Raw genomic sequence first — 17727 nt, 5'->3', positions numbered from 1 at the left:
CTGGCCAATGGTGTTGATTTTATATCGTGTGGATTTAATACAGCATTTTAGCCACGTCACTTTTTTTGTAATCTTTTTCCTCCCTTAAGTTAGATCGTGTCTTTATTGGGCTTTCTGCTCTGATCTCTCATTTCCTCGGTATTTCCACGGCATTCAGCATAACTGGGTCCCAGACATGGACAAACTGCCATCCAAACAGAAATACCGGGGTTTTTGTGCAAACGCATTTGGGATGAGCAAATGGGACAGCTCTGAGCTCACTCTCACCTTCTTATTTGCTCTTTCTTGGCAGTGACATGCTCAGGACTGGGCTTCGACGGCTGGAATAATCCGTAAATTATTGGCAAAAATTGCAGCCCATTGCACAGGTCTGTGCAGTTACGGGCAGCAGCTCTGTGTAACGCAGCTCTATGGCTTTGCTCTGCATTGCAAATCCAAATTATTTAAATACTTGGGTAGGCAGAGACGTGTGCGGGGGTGGCCTCATCCTAACATTGCTCTTTTGCTCTCTGAATTTCTTGTGGACAGTCGCGTTTGCTTTATTTTGTCCTTGATTTAAGTACAGCTGGAAAGGCAGCTTAGACTGTATTTAATAACTAGTCCTTCAACACAGAGAGGTGCAGAAAGTAATTTGTCCCCTTGCCAAGCACCAGAAAGAATGGGCATTTTGTTCTTCGCTTCACGGTGATTTTACCTGGGTGTATTATGGAAAGAGAGAAAGACTTGTGCTACTGTTACCCTGCACGCTGTGTTGATTTATTGAAATTGGAGCCTGTGAGTGTGAGTCGCGAGGTACATTCTGACATGGAATTTCTAGGAGAAATATACAGTTGGCCTGGTTATTATTTTTTTCCCTCCTCCATTTGCTTGGGCGTGTTTCCAGCTTTTGCACTAAGGAACAAGACTTTAAATTAGTCTTGAATTTTAACACAATGCAGCTTTGCCTTCATATTCCCAGCGTTTTATTAGAAAACATCTGAGCTCACGTTCTTGTTTCGTCTCTCCATCACCTTGCTCACCTGCTCTGAAACTGATAGTTTCTTCTCTCTCTCTCTCTTTTTCTTTTTTTTTTCCTAAAGAGAAATGAATTAAAGAGGCTGCAGACAGTTGTCCTGCTGGGTTGAAACTGTGGCTTTGCTGTGACTTAAATGTCATCGTGCCCCTTCCCTGTGCCTCTGCGTGGACTCCAGCTGCCTTTGCTGGTGGTGTGCACATCCAGGGAACCCACCGTTGTGGCAGGGGAGCTCCCAGCAGAGCCAAACCTCTCCTGGACGCAGGATTTGCCTCTTTCTTCTTGACACGTGTGGCCAAGGAGATTCTGCGATGCTGCACTCTGCCTTGGAGCAGGGGAGGAAGAGGAGGAGCCCGGCTGGGCTGAAGATGGGTTTTATTAATTACTGAGTAGGAGCAGGCTGCTTGCAGCTGAGTAGAGTTGTAGAGTTTGTGTGGAAGCTTGGACATCACCTGGTCCAAGCCCTGCTCCCACGTGGCCTTGGCAAGCTGGGGATGCGCTGGAATGTTTCCCCTTCTTTAGGCCATTCTTAGGTTGTTGTAGAAATTTGGGATGCTGATATCGCAACAAGGACTCTCTATGGCCATTTCACTTATTAGATTAATGGCAAAATGGAATATATTTGTTGGGCTATAACAGAACCTTATCTCTTGTTTAAGTAAAAGCACATGTGAAAGGCAGGAGGGTTTGTGGGGTGAGACGGTGTAGCTGTTGGGGGGGGGCGGGTTGTAGGGGTTTAATTTGATTTACGTGCTCATATTTATATATAATTTTGTAGCTGCTTCCAGAATCTGATAAAGACATTGCAAATGCAGAGGGATGAAAATGTAGGGATTAGAACTGGCCCGTTCATTACAGGTAATGAGGTCTGAGGAAGGCACTCCGTGCAGGTTCAGCTACAGCAGCAAAGGCATTACTGCTGTGCACGGGGACGGCGCGCTCACCGGCTGGGGCTTGGGCATTAGAGCCACGTACATAACGCATGGGAGAGTTTCAGCTGTGGCTGGTGAATTATGTTCTCACTTCTGAGGCTTTCCATGAAGATCATCACTTCAAGCGGATCAGCGTGTTGCCGAGGGAGGACACGGGGCAGCTGAGCGCTGGCTCCCGTGTGGCAGCCAGATGTGCACTGGCACCGGGGAGGGCTGGAAGAGTCAGACCCTCTCGTATCTCGATACAGCCCAATAAAGCGTGAGGTGCGTTGAGCTATGGAAAAATTGATGCAGATGAGAAAACCACAGGGAAGGAATTGTTTGGAGACATGGTGCTGTGTTATCCATGTCTAAGATCTGTGAGAAGAGTAAATTCCCTGATAGCAACTCTTGTTAATCTATTTCCTCTTAAACTGTATTAAAAAATATGGAGAAGTCCTCCTCTTAATTATTATTGTCAGCATTCGTATATGTTTTTCCTATTTCATTCTTTTTAGAGTAAGAAATTCAGGATGAGTATTTTGTACTGATTCTTCCAGACATATTTTATATCTCCTTATCAGGCATCTGGGCTGCTTTGCTGCCAGTTTTAAGTTATTTACTGGGCAGGTTTTAACTCTTAGAGAAAAACTCTGATCTCAGTTAGAGCTCTGCAAACCCAGCAGGGTTACCTTGCAAACAAGCCTTGAATCTGTTCCCATTAACAAATTCTCGACAAATGAACTTGGGATTTGAGCATTGCAATGCTTCAGATTTTCTCCGTACTTCACCATTAGCGGGTTTCTGTTAATTATTGTCCCTCAGTTATTAACAGTATTAGTGATCGTCAAGTTAAAGCACTTCCACAGGCTGATGTTTCTCCATGGAAAAAATATCTGCCTCTTGACATGTGTAGTAATTCAGCAAAACACTTCAACACGTGCTTGCTTTGAGCCCGGGAGCAGCCGTCTGCCAGCGGATCTGGACCGGCGCGGCGGCAGCCCAGTGAAAGGCAGCGGTCGGTGCCCTGGGGTAGTAAGAGGCAATTTTTGTGAGACACGTTAGGCAAAGAACTGGAGCTGCTGGTGTGTAGAGACCGTGGCAACTCAGCACAGGTCCTCTGGAGTCTTCCCGCGTTCCTCTCTTCCAGTTTGATCAATGGCAAAAAGCCGCCTTGCCTCTCCGGTGAAAGACCGGCTCCCAAGTAATGATGTCCAGCTGTACTGACAAAATGTGATTGCTCATCAGTTTGGTTGATGACTTAATCTGGGGCTGATTAGCATCTTGGAGACTGTCCAGACGATCAAAAATGATGCATAATTTTTGCAGCGGGCCACAGTTTATTTAACATTTTAGCATCCTCCCGGCTCTTGCGTAGTGGCAGTGGCTCGCACTGTGATGGAGGCATGTTCGCTTTCCACAAGGCTGGGTTTTGGGGAGGAAGGCTGGGCTCCGGTCGCAGGGAGTGAGCTGAAATGGCTTGGCTTTGTGTCACTGGGTCGTAGCTGTAGGGCACATGTTGGTGGCACTTCAGGGGCAGAGGTGCAGAGCATCCCACGCTCATCCCGGAGCATCGCTCCCTTGGGGTAATGATAAATCCGTCAGAGTGATAAAAACCCTCTCCTTCCTCCCAAAAGCTGCCTCCTTAAGCAACCGAATCCATTTTCTGTTTCTTCTTGCAGCTTTCAGACCATCACCCCAAGACTGCTGGCTGCCGGGGGCGGTTTGGGGAGCAGGAGGGGGAGCACAGGGTGGGGGGGGATGGGCGCAGGGCCACCATCTGTGCTGCGGGGGGGCTGAGCGCTGCGGAGGCAGCCCAGCTCCTGCCCCGCAAGGGTTAAAGCTGGAGCAGGGACTGCTGGAAGAGTTCAGTTGTTTCACATTAGGCCGGGGCGGCCCTGGCTGCCTTCGGTGCTCTGGGAGCCGGGGCCGAGTCCCCAGTGTTAAATCTGCGTAACCGATGCCGTACAACTGGCACCAGCCTTGACCACAAGTGGCCGTTAAAATAAACATCCCCGGGCTTAACTGACAGGCAGGCTCAAGGAGAAACAGGCCTGCATGACGGGGAATATTAAATACCCGGCCAGAACCTAACTTCATCAGGCAAACACACAGAGGCACCCCCCGCCGCCCCGGCATCGCCCCGGCCCGCGGCATCAATGGGCGCAGTGTTCAGGGCAGGCGCGTGGCTCCCCGGGGGTGACGGGCTGGTGCCAGCGGTAGGGGAATATGCTAGAAATCCAGCCCCGAAACCCGCCCCGGGTAAACACACCGGCATGAGCCCCATGGCAGCATGGGGACCATGGGGACCCGCTGGCACAGGCATGGTGGCACCGGGTGGCAGGCAGAGACGGCAACGGGGGCTGCCGTCCTGCCCTCGTTCAGGCTGTGAGCTCCCGCTCCGGGACACTTTGCTGTTAGGAAAGGAGGTAAAAGGCTTTATTAGAAATGAGATGTTTGGCTTAGGTCGGCAGTCTTATTTATAACCATGATTTGCAAGCCCTCCAACTCGGGACAAGTGTGAGGGCATTATTACGTCCACAGGGACAACAGAGCAACACATTTATTGGGTAGAATTTATCTGTCTACAGAATTTATTTATTTATTTATTTAGAAAGGCATAGAAACAAGCAACACTTACAAAACCAGCAAGGCGATTACACAAGTGTAATACTTGACGGACTTGGAGGCGAAAGGATTTGCACGTTCAGATGCACGTTGGTTGGCACTGGTGGGAGACGTCTGCAGGTGACCTACAGGCGCTCTGGGCTAACAAGCCACTCCAGCACGTGCGGCTGAACATTTGTCACGTTTCTATGCCGGAAGGTAAACCGCCAGGGTTATTAAGAGTATACTGTACAACTTCCCCTACCTAAATTGTCCTTAAAAATATAGGTGGTTATTACTTTTACCCAAGGAGGGCCTTGAGCAGGATGAGGACGTTTATAACAAGCACTCTTTGTATCCAGATGTCCAAAGATGCCCAAGCCTGTTCCCTGGCATTAGCAGAATTTAATATGTCTATGTCTGTCACTGTGTGTATTGTTTTGTAGCAAATTGTCATGTCTTTGAAAGAAGTCCTTTTTTGTATACTTTTTTTTTAGGCCTTTAATTTTTTTACAAAAAAAGTTGTTTGAGTGATTTGCACACCAGAAGTTGCAGTGGCTGTTTAAATGGTTGTGGAGGTGCAATTCATCGGCGAGAGGGAGCAGAACTGGCTGCTAGATTCACCCAAGTGTTCAGTTTGTGCATCGGCTCCTGACAGCGGAGAGTTTTCTTGTGAATTGTTTTGCTTGTCCTAAATTCTTTCGCTCTGCATCCTTTGTTACTAGGGAGAAAGCTTAAAATAGAAGTAAGCTCTGCTGAGCTTTTGGCTGCATCTTTGGGACAGCTACCTGTTTTTTCCTGCTTTCTTGTTCACATGGGGGTGGGTGGCTAACGCAGGAGGTGGCCCTCGCTGCTTTCCAGACTCTTATCCTTTGGCAGATGTTTTCTTCCTATTTTCCCCAGGAAACAAAAGAATTGTTTTTATTCCCCTCTGCTTTATAAGTGCTCTTAGATGAACAGGAGACTTAGGCCTGAATTCTGAATCAGCCACAGTGTGTCCTGCAGAGCTGGTTCCTCTAGCAGAGTAAAGCAGCCTTAGCATGAGGATCACCACATATCCAAAGAGATGAATAATTTATATGCCCATTTAAAAGGCTCTTTTGACCAAGTGTCGCAGAGAAACCTTTTTGCCTGCTTACAGTGTATCCAGGAGTTGTACTACAGCTACAGAGAAATAGTTAAATTTGTGAAATACTGTGGACTAGAATGGGCAGAGTTACCCTGGTCTTTATGTCAACGTAGTTTCTAGAGGAGAACAGGAATAAGTTATATCCCGTGTTATTTTATCTGGGTATTCAACTTGGATTGAATTGGCATAACCATTTTGGATTAAAAATCGCATCTTCATTATAATCATGCAAGACTTGTCAATAAACTGGAAAATGCCAGGTGTTACTGCTGAACAGTGAGCTGGAAGAACGCATGGAGCAAGGTGGAGACGTGTGTTAGGAATCTGTTTCAGTGTCTAATGCAAAGAGGTGAGGCCTGCAGGGGCACAGACGTCTCCTGCCTGCTCCGGGGAGTACTTGGGTGTATTCTCAGGACAGAAGGGTAGAGTAGCTCCATACCCTGTATTTTCTCAGATTTGTTTTGATTTTCCGCTGAATGATCAGATAATAAAGAATAAGAATGTGCGAATCTGGTGCCACAACGACTAGAGCACAGAGGAGCAGACTTCACTGATGTTAGCTGCCCCAGAAGCCTAGGGCTTCTCAACGGCCGTGTACTGGGACTGTTAAGTGACATGTGTCCCTGATGGTAGCCATCCATTTTTGCACCTTTCCAATGTGGTTTTTGTTATTTTGGAAGAATGTTGCAAGTTACGTTTAACAGTGTTAGGGGAATGCCTGGCAGCTCTTTGTACAAACATCCGGGAGGGTGGATGGGACCTGACCATCTTCAACTTATTTCACCCGTTCCAGCCTTGCAACAACACCTAGTCAGTGTTGGGATCACTCTTTTTTTTTCATTTTAATATGAAAGTTTTAATTTACATTATTCTCTTTCTTTTCTAACTTGGCTCAAAGTCTTCTCAGCAAAGCCCAGGTGACTTGCAGCACTGATCAGCACCAGGATGCCTTTCACGCCGTACCCTCAGCTTCCACCCCCTTGGATGTTTCATTTACAACTGCTCAAACCAGCTGGTTGGTTGAAATACTCACATTTGAGGCAGATTATGTTGAGTGTACTCTGTCTCTCAGGCAGCTGGAGAGTTAAACAAGGCAGCCCACGATGCTGAGTTCCCTGTCCTACCCTCAGCACTGGATTTGGCATGGAGCGTGGTGGCATTCTGGTTCGGAGAATTCAAATGGGCATCCAGGTAGTCGGTTCCTAATGGCACAATTTACCCTTTGTGAACAGGTTTTATGAAAGATCCCACTGTTTGTCTCAGGATGGGGGTGGGGGCGGAAACCACCAACAAACTAACCCAACTGTAAGCGTCCAGGCCACGAAACTGCCTAATCCAGTTCAGGCACGAGCCGGGGCTTTGCTGGCGTTCGCCGCCCCTGGGTTTTGCCCATGTGTTCCTTGGCCTGATGCTGAACATCATATTTATGAGCATACACCAAAAAAAAAAAAAAAAAAAAAAAAAAAGCTTTCTGAAGGAGATATGATCCTGGTTTTAGCACTGGACTACTAAAAAGAAAAAAAAGTGAAGTAACGAGGGCCTTTGGGAGAGCAGCCACAGTACATTTGTAGAGTCATGGATGGTAGGTGAAAGCCCAGGGTCCCTGGGTCTGCCTGAGCGGGCGTAGCGGCTGGAAGGGTGTTCGGAAAGATGTTCTTCCACCCTCTGTCTAAGTGACTAGATTTGCCTTTCAAAGCACATCCCCAAAGAGAGCGAAGGGACCACACTGCATCGTGAGGGTCTTTGGTGTTGATGGAGAACAGGCACTAGCTGGTTTGGAAAGAGCTTGCGGTCCGAGGCAGATCCACAAGGATGATGTTACCCTGCCAGCTCCGTTATCCTGCGCGTCTATATCCAAGGCTTTCCCTGCTGCAGCAACTCACCGCCCGCCGTGCAGGGAAGGGGGGAGCGCTGGCACCTTTTGGATGAGAATAGAAAGGCTGACAATAACCTGGCGGCTGCCACAGGCCCCTGTAGGCATCCTGGGTCTCGCCAGGGTGGCAGAGGGACGTGCTTCTCAGCACAGGGTCTCCCCTTTCCACGCTCGTCCTCAGCAGAGTGGGACCCAGAGACCCAGAAAACGGTTTGTCTGTAGATCCTGAGCAGGGAGAGCAGGCTGTGCTCAGGGGGTACAGGCTTTTTCCTTGAAGAATGCAAGCTTGTCTTCTTTTTTAATATGGCAGATGGTTTTTCCTCTTCCTTCTCCTCTTCTGACTGTCTTCTGTGCGGTAGGTTCCGCTTCAACTGCTTAGGGCAGGCTGTGACCTGTATTTTTAGTACTTCATTGGAATTTTAAACACTTCTCTGACCCTCTGGTAGTTACGGCTCTATCTGTTGGCAGCCGAACACCATCACAGCCCAGGGTTCCGCAACTTCTGCTGGAAAGCAGAGACCTTGATTTGCAAAGCAATGGGCAGGAGTCCTGGGGCAGCTTTTCCTTCATGTGTCCTTGTCCCTGTTGTACTCACAGGTTATTGTCACCCATTTCCCATAGCAGACAGCATCCCGGCGCGGCATCCAGGGCTCCCTGCTCATCTGCCACATCAAGGGGCTACAGAAAACAAGGGAATAACCCCGGTTTGAAACAGCAAGCTCAGCAAAGAGCTGGCTCTGTGCTGCCGTGCTAGTGTGGTGTTGACTGAACATCCTTTTGTTTGCATTGGTTTGAAAACACTAATTTTTGTATCGTTCCACGGCTCTGTTATTGACTAGAGTGTGCCAGGAGTGCTGCTGGAAAGGTCAGAAAATCCCAGTTCGTTGAAAATTCTCACAGAAAAATACATAGAACGATGGTCCAGAGAAGACCTTGCAGAGGTCGCAGAGGGGAATCGTCAGGGGGCTGAACAGGACAGGATTGTCAAGGGGATCTTTGCAGAGGTCTCAGGGAGACAGGCTGTGGGACCCAGAGGTGCCATCTGGTCCCAGCTGAAGTTGAGAGGATGGGAGATGCCTGCTCTCTGGGGCGACCCGTGCTCTTTGGGGTGAAATGTTGGCATCCTTCCCTTCCAAACGTGTTGTACTGGGGCAGGATAAGGAACTGCATGCGCTTTAGTGTTGGAAATGTTAAGCACCGTCATCTCAGCCCACTTGATGGTGTAACTTTGAGTCTCACAGCCATGATAAACGCTTGACATGCTGCCCTGTCTCCGTTTTCTCTCCTTTTGGCTGCTTATTCCCAGGATGTGGCAGCCTAGCTGTTGCCTGTTATCTGATTTACCGGTTGCTCATAAGGGGGTACCTGGTGGGAGCTGGCAAATCCATCATCGTGCTCATGTACCAAAGCGATACCTCTGGCCTGCAGGAGAAAAGACTAAATGAACCCAAAAGTAACGCGTATTAAAAGAAAATGTAAAATGGCAGAGGCCACATGAACTAAGCAGAGGTATTTTCTAGCTGTCTAGTCTAACGTTTGGTATCATTTTTCTCTAGGATTACAGGGGCTTTCACCTCATAAATTTGTGCCTGTTTGAGGTCGTTAATCTTTCTTTACATGTTGCTTTGCAATTTTAGAGCTTTGCCACCATCTGGGATCACATTTTAAATGGAGTTTCCACTCAGTACTTTCCTTTTCATGAAATTATTTATATAGAGAGAAATATATAATAAATATATCAGGACTGGGTTGTTTTTAAACATTTTCAGTGCTTTCGCAAGGGCTTACCTTGTGTGGAAAAACTTGTCTTCTCTAATAGAGAGCCATAATAGTGACCAATTAAAGGATCATATTTGCAATATGCTCTTAAATGGCAATTTAAAATATTGGTGAGCGACCTGCCTCGTGATCTGCCGGGGAAGGTGAGCTCCATCGGAGAGTGCCGGACGAGGGAGCATGTTCCTGTGTTGGAAAATCTGGGAATATGAGACGCACCAGGAAAGCGGTATCTGATGGCCACTGGTATTAAACCTGGAGAAGGATGGCTGCAGCTCCCCCACTGCCTTTGGGATGGGACCTTCTTGGTAAGCGTGTATTGCCCTTCACTTCTGCTTCTTTTATACCTTCCAGCCTGACCCACTCCCGAAACCTAATGTGACCCATCTCTGGTGCTGTTAATGAACCAGCCTTCTCCCCAAAGACAGGAATGACCCGCAGTTGGTTGCACCAGCTTCTTCTGCACCCCGCCCCCCCCCCCCCCCCCCCCCAAGAGCCAAGATGTCTGTTCAAGGCCCTGCTAATTATTTTAAAGGGATTTTGAACAAATAAATAGCCTGAACAGTTCAGCAGTTCCTTGTGTAATTTTAGCTCTGGACCCCTCCAAGAATGTGCAGAATGAATAGGTGAATCTGTAGTACATGCACAATTATTGCTATATACAGTGAGCAGCTCGGAGGCATGCTATGGAGGAGCAGTGTCAATAAACAGGTATGCCACGCGCCTGGAAATGTGGTCTGTGTTACTGGAGAGGGATAGCTCTGACCGGGAGGTAGGGTGCCGTCTGGAAAAGCAAACAGTGCAGCTATGGATCCTGCTGCCCCCACCCAGCTTGTTAGAATTCAAAAGTCCCACATTTCAGTGTGCCCCTGGTGAAGCACATCCTCGCTCATGCTGGTGTTAAGTCAGGGCTGACTCATCACAAGCAAAGTTTGGCTTTGTAGCTTGATGTCACAGATGCAGCACGAAGGTTTCACCTACACTGGTGATTTTGCAAGTGCAACTTTGTGAAGGGGGGGGGGGGGGGGGGGAAATAAAAAAAAATCCTCAGGATATTTTATAATGCCGAGGCATGAAATTGCACAGCAGAATTTTCTCCCAAGACCCTTTCCCCTCCAGCATATGTACCCGCATGTGCAGCCATCATTCCCCAAGAAACCCAACACCCAGACGTGAATCATTTCTCTGATTTTTCATGCTTTTAACTTTTCATTGCTGAGGCTTCGCTCAGCCGGGAAAAGTAGGGACCTGTTTCAGCTTTGAAAAACCTTAGACGGAGGGATAGCTGGGGAAAGGAGTTAAAAATGAAACAGCAGATTTATATATATAAAAAGTAAAAATATATGTTCTACATCTGAAGTTTATTTAGGTCCTTTGGGAGAGTGGCGCGGCACTACGTCTCTACTAAATTGCCAACATTTTATGGTCGTGTTGGCACCAAGTCAAACACACATCTCCTTGGCTTGGGTTGCTGTCTTAAAGCAGGCAGATTCCAGTATGTTTTTCTATGAACTGAATATTGCTATTGACTGGACAGGGGAAGCTCTGCCCAGCAAGAACATATCGGTAACTTTTCTTTTTAATAGATCTATCAAGACTTAGGTTTTTTTGATATTGTGTGACTGAAGAGCCGGCCCCTTGTGACCCACCCGGACATTAGATCTCTCCGCGTTTTAAGACAGATGCAACTTTTTAGTTTTTTGCTTATTATTTTCTTTTGATTGGAATCCTGTGAATAACTGGAACATTTCAAAGGGCCTATTTTTAACCGGCTAGCTGCTGTGTACGCAAGTGTGTTAGTAGCGTGCACGTGGAGCCTTGTGCACATGAATGTATGTACAAAATGTGCACGGTGCAGGGTACCGCTGGGATTTACACAGGAGGCTGAGCAGTTCACTGCTCAATTTCCTTTCAGGACCCTTGCCTACATGTGTATCTTTGTGCAAAATCACCATGTTGCTCATCAATCAAGGGTGCTGCAGATGCAGAGCGCCTACCACAAAGCCTCGCGGCGAGGAAGCAGCCGCCCTCCATCCTCTCCCCCCGTTAGGAAGCAGGGTGTTTTGCAGGAGACGGTGGTTACTGTACAGCACGAGACGATCTGACTTCAGTCAAGACACGCATCTTCCCACACTTCCCAGCAGCTGCGAGTGACCCCGTTTATGTCCGTTCTGCTTGCTGCCTCTTGCTCTTCTGCACGGGGCTGGGAAGCCCTTGCTGCTCGGGCTTGGGGAAGTGGAGCTTTGATCTGCAGATGCGTAAGGAGGAAGGGTCAAGATCTGAAGCAGAAGAGACTGGCAGAGAAACAGCCTGTTGGATCATGTTGATCACATTATGCTCCGCCACGGAGAATCCTTTTTATTTTTCGGTCCAAAGTACAAGAGAACTGAGAGCTTTTCTTTGAAGCTGAGAAAATGAGTTCATGCCTCAGTGCCTCGGGAAGCTGGAGAACTGTGCTTTGCAGTTCATCTGTACCTTCCACAAACGTTCAGGGAAACGTTCCGTGATACCTTTCAGCCTGCTTTTCCAGGGCACTGCTCTTTGCACCTTCCCGTTCGTGCCAGTCTTCCCTCTCTTTTGATTGTCAGAGCCTCCAGTGCCTGCAAGCTGTTAGGGAAGTGTTTGTTGCGCCAAATTAATCCTATTTCTATTGACTCAATAGTTGCTTCTTCCCATCATTTATTCATATTTGCCGTTGTTCCATTTCCATCTGTTTTTCCAGATTTTTCCACCATTCAACATGCTCAAATTTCAGTATTTTGGTTAAGTAGGTGCCTTTCAATGGGAAAAGGAATGGTAGTATCTGGAGCGTACAGGAATATTAGTGGTTTGCTTGGTTTTTCACCAAGCCAGATTTCTGCGATAGGCACCCGGGGTGATGTTTTGAAAGGCTGTCCTTTGTGTTGTTTTAATATCGATGCCCAGTATACTTTTGGTTTTCTGAATCAATACATAATCTCAGTTCACCTTATACAAACGGATAGAATAATGGATTTTTTGTTCACCTATTTGAAACCGATTCATTCATAACTCGCTGCTGTTTTTTGAAAGACGCCTTGTGAGCGTGAGCTGTGGCGGTGCTCAGGTGGGCAGCAGGTCCAGCAGGGGCTCCTGAAGCTGTGCCAGTTTATTGTGTTAAGGAAGGTAAAACCCCACCATTGCAAAGGATAAAACTTACCTGATGTATCTCTGGGCTCCTCGTTTGTGATCTTTGAGGACAGGGTCTTCCCTGCCCTCCAGCTTCCCGCTCCCATGCCGCACGGCTGCTGGCGTGGGAGCTGCGCCGCTCCTGCTGCAAGAATAACATCCCCAGGCTGGTGTGAGCAGCGGGTTGTTCGAGGACAATGTGGGACTTGTTTTCGTGCACACGTGTAGGAGAGCCTGGAGATTTCCCTCGGCTGAGCTGGGGTATCTAACACTGGGATTAAATACTCGGTCGGAGTTTGTGTAATGCCATACCAATAAGGAGGCTGAGAGGAGAGACCATGTGTGCTTACAGTCCCAGAGAAGAGCCTTTACTCTGGTGTATAATAGCCTTCTGTTGGGTTTTAGTAGCGTATAGTTTAGTAAATTAGGAGTCTTCAGGTACTTAGCACTTTAATGGTTCTCACTAAGAACATAATTAAACCATAGACCCCTTAGGGAGAAAAAACAGTTTATTGTGCATATTTTTAGAATCTGTTACCAGCCCTCATAAAACCTGGTAGATACAAGCCAGAGAACATGCCTTAGCTGGCGACCCAGAATTCATTCAGCAGCCCCCGCCGAGTGTCGCCCCGCAGTCACACATTACAAATCTGCCCCATGAATTATGGAATTAATTTTCCCCAATCTGATTTCAAAACGCATTTGCAGCACAGTTTTTCTCTGGCTGCTGGAGGTGTGAGGGAGGCAGAAGGTTTATTATATTGCACCTTGTGCTGACACATAAAGCCAGTTTTTGCTAATCGGGTTTTTTTTATTATTTAAAAACATTTTATGTTTCGCAGAGGTATCCAGAAAACGGGGCTGGTTGGAGGCAAGGGCTCAGCTCTGTTCTTCGCACCATACGGCTGCCTTGGGCTTGTTTATTTAGTTACATCTGACTTGAAGTTGCATTTTTCTGTGTCTGTGTGTCAGGAGTTCACAGTTCTCAATGCAGGGGAACTCCTGGCTGCTTCCTCGGATGCTTCTCCTTGCAAAGCAGCCACAAAGCAAAGTGTAAAGCTCAAAATCCCCAGCAAAACGAGCCGGGTGAAGTGATCCTGGAATGCTTTTCCCTCCTTCTGGGCTCTGACACCGCTGCGGTGTTTCCGTAGGACATGGTTACACAGGGAGAGCACTAGTCATGCCTGTGTTGGGCACAGTCCCTAACCCCAGCGATGTGCCCGGGGGCTCTCCCCCAGCCCCAGCTGGGTGCTGTGCAGCGGGACCCACCAGCCAGGGTGTGGGGTGCCCCCAGCACCCCAGGCAGCGGTCAACTCGGCCACAAAAAGAAACCAGAAAGCTTTCCAGCATCGCAGGTGCCAGTGTTCAGCACCGCAGTGATTCACATGTTGCTCTGGGTCTTTGCTCCTGCCTCAACGCCCCTTCCCGAGCGAACACAGCTTTCTCCCCAGGAAACCTGTGCTGTGCTACACCCATGCTAGCAGCATCTGGAAGGCATTGGGAGGAACACACACACACACAAAGCTCTCCTCCCCCAGCAGCCTGCTAACGAATTTCTGATACAGGCGAATCACTTCTCAATCACTGCTTTTTGTTCTGTCTACTCGAGGTTTACACGCCGGAGAAGTGGTTGCAGCCATGGGGAGGAGGGGAGCCTTGCTGACAGTGACCCCAGCGGCTCCATCGCCAGCACTGCTCTTACCAAATGTGTGCATTTCCCTCTGTCAAAACAAGTGCCGAGGAACCGGGTGGTGTTTGTGCTGCATCTGCTGCTGTTGTAGGCTCTCGGTGTTGCTTGTCATCCGAGTTATCTTGCCTGTCGCAGCATTGCCCCCACCAGCACCGGCACCGTGATAGCGTCAGCGCTGATAAGGTGAAGGATGGCAATGCTCTAGCACTCAGGAGTGAATTATTAACCCATGCCAGATTTCTGGGCTTTGCTTCTTTCTCCCCTTTTTCTACTTCAGAGTAAGAATTGAGCTGCTGCCAAGAAGCAGGACGGCAGCAGCCGTGGACGGCCAGCCTGGGCTGTTCCCACGCGAGCCCGTATGTGGTGCAGGAGCCCAAACCAAGAACTTTCTTCTGCTTTTTGTCCCGCACAGTGGGGCTAAAGGCCGGAATTTTATCCTTCTGAGTCCCAGCCCAAAGCAACAAGCAGGAGTTGCTGGCTGTGGTTGGCTTTGGTAGACGAGGGCATCAGCATGAGCCTGTGATGGAGAGGAAGGGGATGGGGGAACCAAGTGTCACGTTTGACAGCGAAGGGTGGACATCACTTTAAAATTAAGCAGTGTCAGCCCAGCCCTGCAAAACAGCAGTCAAATGTATCACTGCTCAGTGCCATTGCGTTACGGGGCTTAATTACGTCGGTCAGTAGGTATGTAATTGCATGTATGATACCCCTGTTCCCTGTGTTCCCCGGCCATAAGTGCTGCCTGTGTGGGAGGGAGCGGATCCAGGGGTGCCCTGGCACCGCGCAGCAGTGGCAGTAGGGGACAAGCAGGAATGCCACCTTCCCGCAGCTCTGGGGTGTTAGGAACAGGCAGTTACGTGCTGGAAACCAGCTCATCTCAGGCTAAACATTACAACCTGTAGGACTGATACCTCATCTAGGTCAGTTTTGGTTAAAGCACTTTTTTAAAAAAAAAAAGAAATAGAAGAAGCCAAGAAAACAACCTGCTTTTTTGGAAGGATAAAAGCATTTCTCAGCAATTTGGGATCAAGGTAAAAAAAATCTCTTTGTTAGCCTCCCTGACGTTCTGGGAATGCTCAGGAGCAGTCCAACAAGCAGATTAACTCAAACCAGGTCCCGTGTGGAGGGGAGGGACCCTCGGTGGCACGGGGGGCTGCTGCTGCTGCCCCAGGAGGGGGGAGCCCTGACCTCCCACCCCTGTGCCGGAGTGGACTTGGCAGAGCTCCGTGACCCCGACACCGCTCCATCCGGCGCCGGTGTCCGAGGAAGGAAGGATGCGGTCTCCTGTCCTAAGGGGTTACAGCAGCCTCAAACCCATATAGAGCAACAATTTTATTAATCCCAGCTTTGCTAATAAGGAATTACAATAGTTGTGGGATTTGGCAGTGGAAGCACGCTCGGTTGCCATGCATAGTACAGTATTTTCCCTGTTTTGTTTGTATTTTTGATTTAACTACAAATAATTTAAAGATGTGTTGTGTCTCCTTCAATTAAAATTTGCGTCTTCATCCTCTTCTTTTTTTCAACGCAGTTTTAAAACAATACTAATGAATTTGAGCTTGTCACATATGCTGAGATAAATTGTTAACTTCTTTCTGTTCATCCAAATTGCAGCATTTCTTAGGATGGCAGTTATTAACATATCAGGATTTGGGTTTGTTTCCTTTGTAAAATTTGCAGCTTTATTGTACTGGGTGGAAGGTCTCCCAGTGTCAAAAAATCTCAGGCTGATAGAAGAATAATATTGTCACAAAGCCAATATGTAAATACCTTAACCAATATAGCATGTTTAGAGGAATTACATTTCCCTCTTCCAAATTGCAACTTTGGAAAGCAACTCTACCACCACATTTATTTCAAATTTAAACATTTTGAAAGAATATCTTCTAGGTTTTGAAATCTGGTTTCCATTCCTGGCTCTGTTTGACCTACTGCGTGACCCTGAGAAAATCCTTTTCTCAGTTTCTGTATCTGCTTAGCGGCTCTGATGAGCTTCAGTACTCGTGCAGAGCAATGTAACATCAGTCGGTGTTGAGCTATGTGTAACATTTCAGTATTAAATAATATTAATGTAAGATAAGTGGCGTTTGGTTATGATTTAAAAAGAAAATTAAAACTCTTGCTTTTTACAAGGTGCATTAGTTAAAAATTCCTTGGGTTTGCAGGAAAAAAAAAATTGAATGAATTAATTTTCTCTAGAAAGGAATGAGTGCCCAGAGGCAAAGGACGGTTGTCCTGTGAGCAGACTTGGGGAAATAAATAAGGAAAAAGGCCAAGAGCCCTGTAGCTGCCCTCAGTAATGAGCCTTGGAGGAGGATTAATTGGGTTTTTTCCCCCACCTTTCAGACGCAGCCGGTGCCCAACCCCATCGCCTACTTCATGCATCACTCGCCGTGGTGGTTTCATCGGTTCGAGACCCTGGTCAATCACTTCATCGAGCTGGTGGTGCCATTCTTCCTCTTCTTGGGACGGCGGATGTGCATCGTCCACGGCCTCTTGCAGATCCTTTTCCAGGTGAGCCGCTCCTAGGTTTGCTTCTGAAGGGTCACATCTTTGCCCAGGGCAGCGCAGAGGGTGTTTGAAGGGTCTCAGACCTCTCCTCCTGAGAGCTGCCCCCGCGGGGGGCTGTGGGGTGGGCTGTGGGTGGCCAAGGTGCAGATGCTCATTCCTCACACCAGCTGTGTAACCTGCAGCCGGGACGTGGGCACGTGTGCCAGCAGCAGCGTGGGTCGCTGGAGCCCATCGTCCCCGAGCAGGGGCAGCATCCAGAGGAACCGCCTCAATCAGCAGGTCGGGAGTTCAGGCTCAAGTGAATCAAGATGATTCACAGCTATTAACTGTTGGCTCTCGGGTGGTTCACACTGCCGTGGGTGCTCTTCCCATGTTTTTCCTTGTGCTGCTGGTTTGGTTTCCATTCATATGGATGGCAGAGAAATGTCCCAGTGCAAAGGGTCTGATCCTGTGGCTGCGGGTGGCTGGGGTGAACACTTGCAACTTCTCCAAAAGTTAATTTTTATAGTCGTCTTTCACCCTTTGAAGGGAAGTTTTTTTATATTTAACATTCAAAGGCTGTTCTTTATCTCTGAAAGCATTTGAGCTTTTTTTTTTATAACCTGAGCCTGGATTCATAGTGAAAATAATTTCTTCCAAAATGAATTGCGTTCAAGTTCCAGTCAATTTCGGTTTGGGGTTGGTTTTGTACATGAAGTAAATAAATCTGTGCAAAAGTCAGAGGACAGAAGCTCCTGCATATGCACTTTGCTAGACCACATCTGATTCATCTTGTCTCTGCCTCATCATAATTCAAAGAGCTCATTGAACCTCAGCCACTCTGACTCACAGAAGCGCTGCTGTCGGCCCTTGCTGACGGCAGGGTTTGTTCAGTATCATTTCAGCATCGTGAACTTCATACTCGGTAGCTGTTACTGCTTCCTGTAAATACATGTGAAGATTAAACTAGGGAACAGCTTATAAACCCGACTGGTAAACCACAAAAATGCTGATTGGATTTTAAAGGTCTGACGTAAGAGTCATGGGATTTGTGCCTTCACAGAGATGCCCACTCCACCTTCTTCCAAAAGA

General features: G+C 47.9%; 1 protein-coding gene across 3 annotated transcripts in view; it reads left to right on the top strand.

Annotated features, from left to right (window-relative positions):
• LMF1 (lipase maturation factor 1) overlaps positions 1-17727 on the top strand; it is a 206440-nt gene that overhangs the window by 125098 nt on the left and 63615 nt on the right. For all 3 annotated transcript variants that reach the window (XM_055710086.1, XM_027812420.2, XM_055710087.1), the window contains one exon: positions 16492-16659. In XM_055710086.1, coding sequence (XP_055566061.1) covers positions 16492-16659 — 168 coding nt within the window. The remainder of the gene's footprint in view (positions 1-16491; positions 16660-17727) is intronic.

This window comes from Falco cherrug, chromosome 4 (assembly GCF_023634085.1).
Source record: "Falco cherrug isolate bFalChe1 chromosome 4, bFalChe1.pri, whole genome shotgun sequence".
NCBI lineage: Eukaryota > Metazoa > Chordata > Aves > Falconiformes > Falconidae > Falco > Falco cherrug.
This window is presented reverse-complemented; position numbering and strand designations above follow the sequence as displayed.